This window comes from Myotis brandtii, unplaced genomic scaffold (genome assembly GCF_000412655.1).
Source record: "Myotis brandtii unplaced genomic scaffold, ASM41265v1 scaffold363, whole genome shotgun sequence".
In the NCBI taxonomy this organism is placed as follows: Eukaryota; Metazoa; Chordata; class Mammalia; order Chiroptera; family Vespertilionidae; genus Myotis; species Myotis brandtii.
The window spans coordinates 4,983,062-4,992,418 of NW_005363938.1; the positions used below are offsets into that span (position 1 = coordinate 4,983,062).

General features: G+C 36.8%; 1 protein-coding gene and 1 long non-coding RNA gene across 3 annotated transcripts in view; one reads left to right on the top strand and one right to left on the bottom strand.

Annotated features, from left to right (window-relative positions):
• LOC106727099 overlaps window positions 1–2,281 on the bottom strand; it is a 14,403-nt gene extending 12,122 nt beyond the window's left edge. The window contains exon 1 of the long non-coding RNA XR_001363258.1: window positions 2,271–2,281. This is a non-coding gene — a long non-coding RNA (uncharacterized LOC106727099). The remainder of the gene's footprint in view (window positions 1–2,270) is intronic.
• The window catches only part of TMEM248 (transmembrane protein 248), a 21,366-nt gene that overhangs the window by 3,334 nt on the left and 8,675 nt on the right, over window positions 1–9,357 (top strand). For both annotated transcript variants that reach the window (XM_005872039.2, XM_014544447.1), the window contains one exon: window positions 7,626–7,800. In XM_005872039.2, coding sequence (XP_005872101.1) covers window positions 7,642–7,800 — 159 coding nt within the window. In that variant the 5' untranslated portion in view covers window positions 7,626–7,641. Of the gene's footprint in view, window positions 1–7,625; window positions 7,801–9,357 lie in introns of those variants that run through there.

The window sequence follows — 9,357 nt, forward strand, 5'->3', positions numbered from 1 at the left end:
TTCTTTCCGAAGCGATTTGGCCTTGCAGTCGATGTTGATGGTTGAGCTGGATCAACCCATGATTTTGTGCATTTGGGATTCTCAAAATAAATCCACTTTTCATTGCCAGTCACAATTCGATGTAAAAAAGACTTTTCTTTCGTGCCAACATTTTACTGATGACTTTTCGGTTTTCCATTTGTCTTTCGTTCAGTTGATGTGGCACCCATTTTCCTTCCTTTAAAATCTTTCCCATTGCTTGTAAATGATCGGAAATTATTTGCTGAGCAACGTTTAATCTTTCTGCAAGTTGTTTTTGAGTTTGACACGCATCTTCATCCAATAATGCTTGTAATTGTTGGTCTTCAAACTTTTTCGGTTGACCTGGATGTTCTTTGTCTTTCACATCGAAATCATCACTTTTAAAGCGTTGAAGCCAGCGTTCACAAGTATCTTGAGATGGAGCATGTTCACCATAAGCTTCCCGAAGTATACGATAACTTTCAACAGCACTTTTCCTCAGAATAAAGTAATGAATTAAAACTTCCTGCAAATGCTCTTTTTTTTGGCATGAAATTTGACATTTTTAAGTGTAAAAATTTCTATGATGTTAACACCTTCAACAAATTTGACATATAAATTTTTGATGCTTGTTAATACAACAAAATAGCATACATATCAAATCGCGTATATATCAACATATGTGTAACTCCATCTATTAAAAAAAGTCCGAGTTATTAATCGGTACACCTAGTATAATTACATACCTAAGTGTAGTCCTGGGGCTACATGACAACCTTTGGTGATGATAGTGTACAAAGTGCTGTCATTTGCCAATTGAACTTTGCTATTTGGTTAGAGGTCCTGTTTTTTGAAACAGCTCTCACTCTTTAAATTGAGTTTGATTGTTATAATATGATTTCATAATGAACTTTTAGTGTTCACTTAATCTTGTCATTGCTCATGATTTGTTTTCTTAAATATCTCTTAATTGAGCTATAATTGACATACTAATTTCAGGTGTACAAATAATGATTTGATATTTGTATATATTGCAGAATGATCATCACAGGGAGTCTAATTAACATCCGTCATCACATGTAGTTATAATTTTTTTCTTTTAAAAAATTTATTGGGATGCATTGGTTAATAACATTATGTAAGTTTCAAGTGTACAATTCTGTAATACATCATCTGTATATTGCATTGTGTGCTCACCACTTCAAGCCTAGTCTCCTTCCATCACCATATATTTAACCCCTTTTACCCTCTTCAGGCTTCCCACACTCTTCTCCTCTGGTAACCACCATACTGTTAGTTGTCTGTGACTAAGAATTTGTTGCTTTCTGTTTTATATCCCACATATAAATGAAATTATATGGTTCTTGTCCTTTTCTGTCTTACTTTGCTTAGCATGATACTCTCAAGACCCAGCCATATTGTCACAAAATGACATTATTTCATCCTTTCTAATGGCTGAGTAGTATTCCATTATATATATGTATCACATTTTTATGCTATTAACCATCAAAGAACACTTAGGTTGTTTCATGTCTTAGCTACCACGAATAATGCTACAGTGAACATAGGGGTACATATATCTTTACAAATAAGTGTTTTTAAAATTTTCAGGTAGATACCCAGAAGAGGGATTGTTGGGGGATATGATAATTCCAGTCCTAATTTTTTAGGAACAACAATATAAGAGGGTTTCTTTTTTCCCCATAGCCTTTCCAACACTTCTTATTGTCTTATTGATAGTAGGCATTCTAACAGTTGTGAGGTGATATTTCATTTTTTAAATTTGCATTTCCCTTATAGCAAGTGAAGTTGAGCAACCTTTCATATATCTGTTGTATGTCTTCTAGGTCCTCTGTCCCCCCTTTTTTTTAAGTGCACATAGATTTTGTTGTCACATAATAAAACAAAATATGAAGCTTAGGACTAGACCACTTGACCCTTTCTCTTCCTATCTCCTCCCAGTTCAAAATGTTTGCATCTCTTAATAGCCAGCATTCTCTTAAATCTGCAGTTGGGCTTAATGCATTCAACCCTCAGCAGTTTTATCCTTTTTGCTGAAAACTGGCTTAGTCTGCCCACCAGAGCCACTCTGTTTCCTGTCATAACTCTGTTTTCTCTGAGCATACAGAGAGAGAATCCTTGCCCTTCTTGTATTGTATTACTTTGTCAGGTTGATGCTTGCCATACCTCTTACAGAAAGTCTAGTGGGTTTTAGGAATGTTCACCATGTTTGCAAGAGCCCTATTGGCACAGAAAAGCCCTCTGCCCACTTTTAAATTGGATTATTTGTTTTATTGTTTAGTTGTATGAGTTCTTTATGGATATTATTTATATACTAGTGCCCTAGTGCACGGATCCGTGCACATTGGAAGAAAATTAATTAGAAGGTGGCTGGAGGGGTGGGACTAGGTGAGATGGGTTGGACATGCCCTGGAGCCAACCTCCTGCGGTCCCTCCTGGCCGGTTGCACCTGGGGCAGCGCCGTGGCTCTAAGGGCGTCTGTGGAGTGAGCGGGGGGTCCCTCCAGCAGATGAGTCCCTCGGTCTGGCCTGTGGGGATCGGGCTGAAACCGGCTCTCCGACATCCCCTGAGGGGTCCTGGATTGCGAGAGGGCGGTTCTCGGGTGACACACTCTGGAATTGGGCTCTCTTCTCTCTGGTTCCGGGGTGCGTCACCCGAGAACCACCAATGCCAAGTCACTGCAGCTCGGCAGCTCTTGTGTTGAGCGTCTGCCACCTGGTGGTCAGTGTGCATCATAGCTACCGGCTGGTCAGCCAGTCGGCTGATCACTTAGCCTTTTATATATATAGATTTTGGATATTAGGTGCTTATTAGAAGTAATGTTTGCAAATACCTTCTCCTGTTCAGTTAGTTTCCTTTTTGTTTTGTTGATAGTTTATTTTGCTGTGTAGAAGCTTTTTAGTTTGTTATAGTTCCAGTCATTTATTTTGGCTTTTACTTCCCTTGCCTTTGGTGTCAAATTCATAATATCCTCTGAGATAAAGATCCATAAGTTTAGTGATTTTTTTATATGAATGTTATTGTTTCAGGTCTTATATTTAGGTCTTTGATCCATTTTGAGTTAATTTTTGTATATGGTGTCAAATAGTAGTCTAATTTCATTCTTTTGCACGTGGCTTTGCAATTTTCCCAACACCATTTATTGAAGCAGCTTTCTTCATTGTATGTTTTAGGTTCCTTTTTGAAAAATTAGTTGTCTATATACATGTGAGTTTATTTCTGGGTTCTCTCAGTTCTGTTCCATTGGTCTGTGTGTCTGTTTTTCTGCTAATACCATACTGTTTTCATTATTGTAGCTTTGTAGTATAACGTAAAATCAAAAATTGTGATGCCTCTGGCTTTGCTCTTTTTCTCACGATTGCTTTGGCTAGTCAGGGTCTTTTGTGGTTCTGTACAAATTTGATGATTTTTTGTTGTATATCTTTGAAAATGCTATTGGGATTTGATGGGGATTGCATTAAATCTGTAGATTGCTCTTGGTAATATGGCTATTTTCATTATGTGGATTCATCCAGTCAGTGAACACAGTATCTTTCCATTTCTTTGTGTCTTTTTTTCTTTTTAATTTATTAAATATATTTTATTGATTTTTTACAGAGAGGAAGGGAGAGGGATAGTGAGAAGCATCAATGAGAGAGAAACATCGATCAGCTGCCTCCTACACACCCCCTACTGGGGATGTGCCCGCAACCAAGGTACATGCCCTTGACCGTAATCGAACCTGGGACCTTTCAGTCCGCAGGCTGACACTCTATCTACTGAGCCAAACCAATCAGGGCTCTTTGTGTTGTCTTCTTCAGTGTTTCTCTCAACAGTGTTTTGTACTTTTCAGTGTATTGGTCCTTCACATCCTTTGTTTATTCCTAGATATTTTATTCTTTTTTTTGTTGAAATTGCAAATGTAATTGTTTTTTCATTTATGTTTCTGAAATTTTATTGTTAGTCTAGTCCAGTGGTCGGCAAACTCATTAGTCAACAGAGCCAAATATCAACAGTACAACGATTGAAATTTCTTTTGAGAGCCAAATTTTTAAAACTTAAACTATATAGGTAGGTACATTGTTATTAACTTAATTAGGGAACTCCTAAGCTGGCCTTTACTAAAAATGTCCTCACTCTGATTGAGGTACGTTCGCTGAGGTCGACCCCTTCCAACTCTCCCATCCACACTGGTCTTGTATACTTATTTCATCTATCTCCTTTTGTTCATCCTCTCTATATGTCCAAACCATCTCTTTATTGTTTCTAATAGTTTTTTTTTGGTGGAGTCTTTGGAGTTTTCTATTTAGGGAATCATGTCATCTGCAAAAAGTGACAATTTTACTTCTTCATTTAGATGCATTTAAAAAAATTTGTTTCTCTTGCTTGATTGCTTTGTCTAGGACTTCCAGTACTATATGTTGAATAACAATGATGAGAGTATGCATCCTTGTTTGTTCCTGATCTTAGAGGAAAAGCTTTCAGTTGTTTTTTTTGCCATTGAATATATTAGCTGAGGATTTATCATATATGGCTTTTATTATGGTCAAGTACCTTCCTTCTATACCAGTTTATTGAGTTTTTTAGCTATAAGTGGATGTTATATCTTGTCAGATGCTTTTTCTGCATCTATTGATATGATCATGTGATTTTTATCCTTTATTTTGTTATTGTGGTTGATCATGATGTATTATCTTTTTAATGTATTGTTGTGTTCTGTTTGATAGTGTTTTGTTTAGGACTTTGCATCTACATTCATCAGAGATATGGGTCTGTAGTGTGTGTGTGTGTGTGTGTGTGTGTGTGTGTGTGTGTGTGTGTTCCTTGCCAGTTTTGCTATTGGTAATATTGGCCTCATGAAATGGGTTAGAAAGTATTGCTCTTCAATTATTTGGAAGAGCTTGGGAAGGATAGGTATTAAATTTTGGTGGGAGCCACATGGTCTTGGACTTTTACTTTTTGACATGCTTTAATGAATGTTTCAATTTCTTTACTGTCAATTGGTCTATTTAGATTTTCCAGTTCTTCATGGTTCATTCTAGAAAGTTATATATTTCAAAGAACGTGTCCATTTCTTCTAGGTTATCAAATTTGGTGGTGCATGGCCTTCATAGTATCTTGTGTAGTCCTTTTTATTTCTGTGGTGTCTGTTGTAACTTCTCTTTCATTTCTGATTTTGTGTCTTTTTTTTCTTTAGTGAGTCTAGTCAGAGGTTTGTCAATTTTATTAATCCTCTTAAAGAACTAGCTCTTTGTTGCATTAATTTTTCTATTGTTTTGTTCTCTATGTAGTTTAATTCTGCTGTAATTTTTTTTTTTTACTGACATTGGGCTTCATTTGTTCTTCTTTTTCTAGTTCTTTAAGGTGAAATGCTAGGTTATTTATTTGTGATTTTTGTTTCTTAAGGTAGGCCTGTAACGCTTTAAAGCTTCCCTCTTATTACTACTTTTGCTGTAGCCCCCAAATTTTGATACGGATAAACAAAATATTTATGAATAAATAAAATACTTCATACAATGGAATAGTTTTGGCAATAGATAAGAATGAAGTACTGATATGTGCTACATGGATGAATCTTGAAAACATAATGCTAAGTGAAAGAGGTTAGCCAAAAGATCACATTATATGATTTCATTTACTTGAAATGTTCAGAATAGGTGAATCTATAGAGACAGAAAGTACATTAGTGGTTGCTTGAGAGCTAGGAGAAATAAGGGGTTATTTGCTACAAGGTATGGGGTTCTTTTTTTTTTGTTTTTTTTAAAATATGGAACGCTTCACGAATTTGCATGTCATCCTTGCGCAGGGGCCATGCTAATCTTCTCTGTATCATTCCAATTTTAGTATATGTGCTGCTGAAGCGAGCACTGGTTTTTTTTTATGAAATGATGAAAATGTGCAAAAGTTTAGTATAGTGATGGTTTGCCCAATTCTGTTAATTAAATTGTGTACTTTAAATGTGTGAATTGTATGGTAGGTGAATTAGATCTTATAAACTGTTTAAAAAAAATCAAGACCCTTTCATATGGCAAAAGATACCATGAACCATATTAAAGAAAATCCACAGATGAGTAGTATAACATATAAAGTTGGTAAAGGCTCAGTTTCCAGAATATAAAAGGAACGGCTAAACATTAACAAGAAATCGACAGACATCTTATAGTAAAGATTTAGGCAGTTCACCTAGAAAGACATCTAAATGGTTGATAAAGAAGTTTGGTTTGCTCTTATATACTGTGAGGATGAAGACCATTTTCAGCGATCAACTGTTAACATCCCAGAATATGTGGACATCACTCTGAAGGCCCCATGGGCACCCTTCAGAGGGACTTCAATCACATCAATGTAGAACTCTGTCTCCTGGGAAAGAAAAAGAAGAGGCTCTAGGTCAGTGGTTCTCAACCTTGGCTGCACATTAGAATCACCTGGGAATCTTTTTTAAAATCCTGATTTCTGGGCCTCATCCTTCAGAAATTCTGTTTCTTTGTTACTAATGTTTTGGCTCCACCCCATAACAAAGAAACAGAATTTCCAGAGGATGAGGCCCAGAAATCAGGATTTTAAAAAGATTCCCAGGTGATTCTAATGTGCAGCCAAGGTTGAGAACCACTGCTCTAGGTTGACAAATGGTGAGGCAATAGAAAGTAACTGGCCACAGTTTGCACAGTCTGCAGTCATGTACAGAACATGATCAAGGGTGTTCTACTGGGCTTCCGTTACAAGATAAGGTCGGTGTACGCTCGCTTTCCCATCAGTGTCATTATTCAGGAGAATGATTCTCTTGTTGAAATCAGAAATTTTGGGGGCGAAAAAATACATCTGCAGAATTTGGATGAGGTAAGGCATTGCTTGTTCAGTATCTCAAGCCCGGAAAGATGAGTTAATTCTTGAAGGAAATGACATTGAACTTGTATCAAAATCAGCTGCTTTGATTCAGCAAGTCACAACAGTTAACAAGGATATCAGAAAATTTTTGGATGGTATCTATGTTTCTGAAAAAGGAATAGTTCAACAGGCTGATGAATATCTAAGTTGTCCAGCTATAGAAACAGCAAGATACCTAATGAATTGTCACACTTATTTGCAATATTTTACAGATGGAATAAAAGCTTCATATATTGGGGGCGGGGGTTAAAGTTTGGTTTCAAGTAGATGCAATTTAAAATAAGGTTGAAATTTGGTATTTATTGAGTGCCTCTCTATGCCTGGTGCTGGAATGGACAAGAGTATAGCAGTAAACAGTACAGTGTTGAGTAGATGGTATTCAGCTTTCAGTGGTAGGAAATGAGAGCATCCTCAATTTAGTTTTGTAATGTGTTGGCATGTATTTGTGTCATATTATTAACCTACTTAAATAGTTCCTTAAGTAACATGGAAGTAACAAATATTCTTTATAGAATAATTAGAAGATTAAACTGAAAGGGAATGCCTATCTTTCAAGAGGTTACCATTTGGAAATGACAGTTAATGTGTTTTTTCTTGCTAGTCTTGAAAATTTCAGATCAAATATTTCTCAAGTTCAGTAACCAGTGACCCCCCCCTCCCCCCCAACACCGTGAAAGGAAAAAGTGAAAATCATAGGTTTTCTTTTGGCAAGTCAGTATCTTCTGATTAATTCCTTTCAGGTGGACGATCAGAATAATGTTCAACATCAACCCCCTGGAGAACCTGAAGCTGTACATCAGCAGTCGGCCTCCCCTGGTGGTCTTTATGATCAGTGTAAGCGCCATGGCAATAGCTTTCCTGACCTTGGGCTATTTCTTCAAAATCAAGGAGATTAAGTCACCGGGAATGGCAGAGGTATAGTATGTTCTTTTTTTAAAAAAATCTTTGTTGTTGAAAGTATTACATATGGAGGTATGGTACATTCTAAGTTCTTTCAGGCTGGCTGAACCTTATCCAGGGGAATAACCCCTTTGGGCTCTTCACATCCTTTTCTTTGGTTATGACTTTTTGTCCCAGTGAGAAAGGTCAGTATACAGAATTTTTTGTCTTTATCTCCCTTTCAGATAGTTATTGATTCAGATGAGGCTACCAGTTTCACTTAGACTACTTCAGCAATGAATCAGGTATTTTGGAAAGTATATTTGCAAAATGTTTGTGTAAAGAAGCTAGAGAATAGCTTCGTTTATATTCCTATGAAATTAGCTTATTACAGTTTTTAACAACTGTAAACATTTGTTATTTTAAAGCCCACATCATCATCAGCATGGAGTTTTATTAACTATATAGATAAGAAGGGATCTTCAAGAAATTAGAAAGTGGGATCTTATTTCCAAATATGTTTGTCTTTTTTTATCAAGGAGAACTTCTGTTGCTTACAAACTTGCCTTCTAGATTTTACATTTTGGTCAATTTAAAAAAATTATTAGGACAGTGCCTTTTAATCCTTAATCTAAGCACATAATGGTGTGAACACTCATAACACAGATACACAGTGCAGGGGAGGTGCGCGCGATTCATGCATGAGTTGAGTGAGCCAGTCAGTCAGCAGTCTCATGTGCAGTGGTTAGTGCTAGTCGCGTCCGCAAATTGCGCATGGGTGACAAAAGTACCTACTCGAAGCATAAAGTTACCCGGATTTTTCCAACCAGCTGCAAATCCTACAGGTATTTTTGTCATCAATTTAAGAATTGTAATTATTTTGTGTTGGTGGCTTTATTATTATAAAATGAGGACGTTTTTAGCAAAGGGCAGCTAATGAGTACCCTAATTAAGTTAATAACAATGTACCTACCTATATAATTTAAGTTTAAAAAATTTGGCTCTCAAAAGAAATTTCAATCATTGTACTGTTGATATTTGGCTCTGTTGACTAATGAGTTTGCCGACCACTGTGTTAGGGAAAATGTAATTTGATACATCCAGTTGTAATCTTACTGAAGGCCATATACTGATTTACTGATGCTATAGAGGTAGACTCGCTTGACTGCTTGGGGATTGCTCAAATGGCATTTAATTAATGCTAGTATAAGTGTAATTGGAAGTGTCACTTGGTTTGTCTTCACATTTGGCAACTTTTTGTAGACGAATGTTGCCTGGGAGAATGTCACAACCTAGGTTAGGTTTGTTATTGCTGTTTCCGCTAAAATTAAAATAAATCCTGATGGGTACTTTACTATGTTGATATCAGTTTTAACCATCCTAATAAAGATGGAATATGCAAATTGACTGTAACTTCGCAACAAACATGCGGTGCCTACAGCCAATAAGAAGGAATATGCAAATTGACGTGACAAGGCAAGAGGCGGAAGGCAGCTCTGGCCAGAGTGAAGGCGGAAAGGCGGCTCCAGGCCAGAGCGAAGGCAGTGCTGGCAGCCAGGGGAAGGAAGGCCTATTCTTGCACGAATCTTCGTG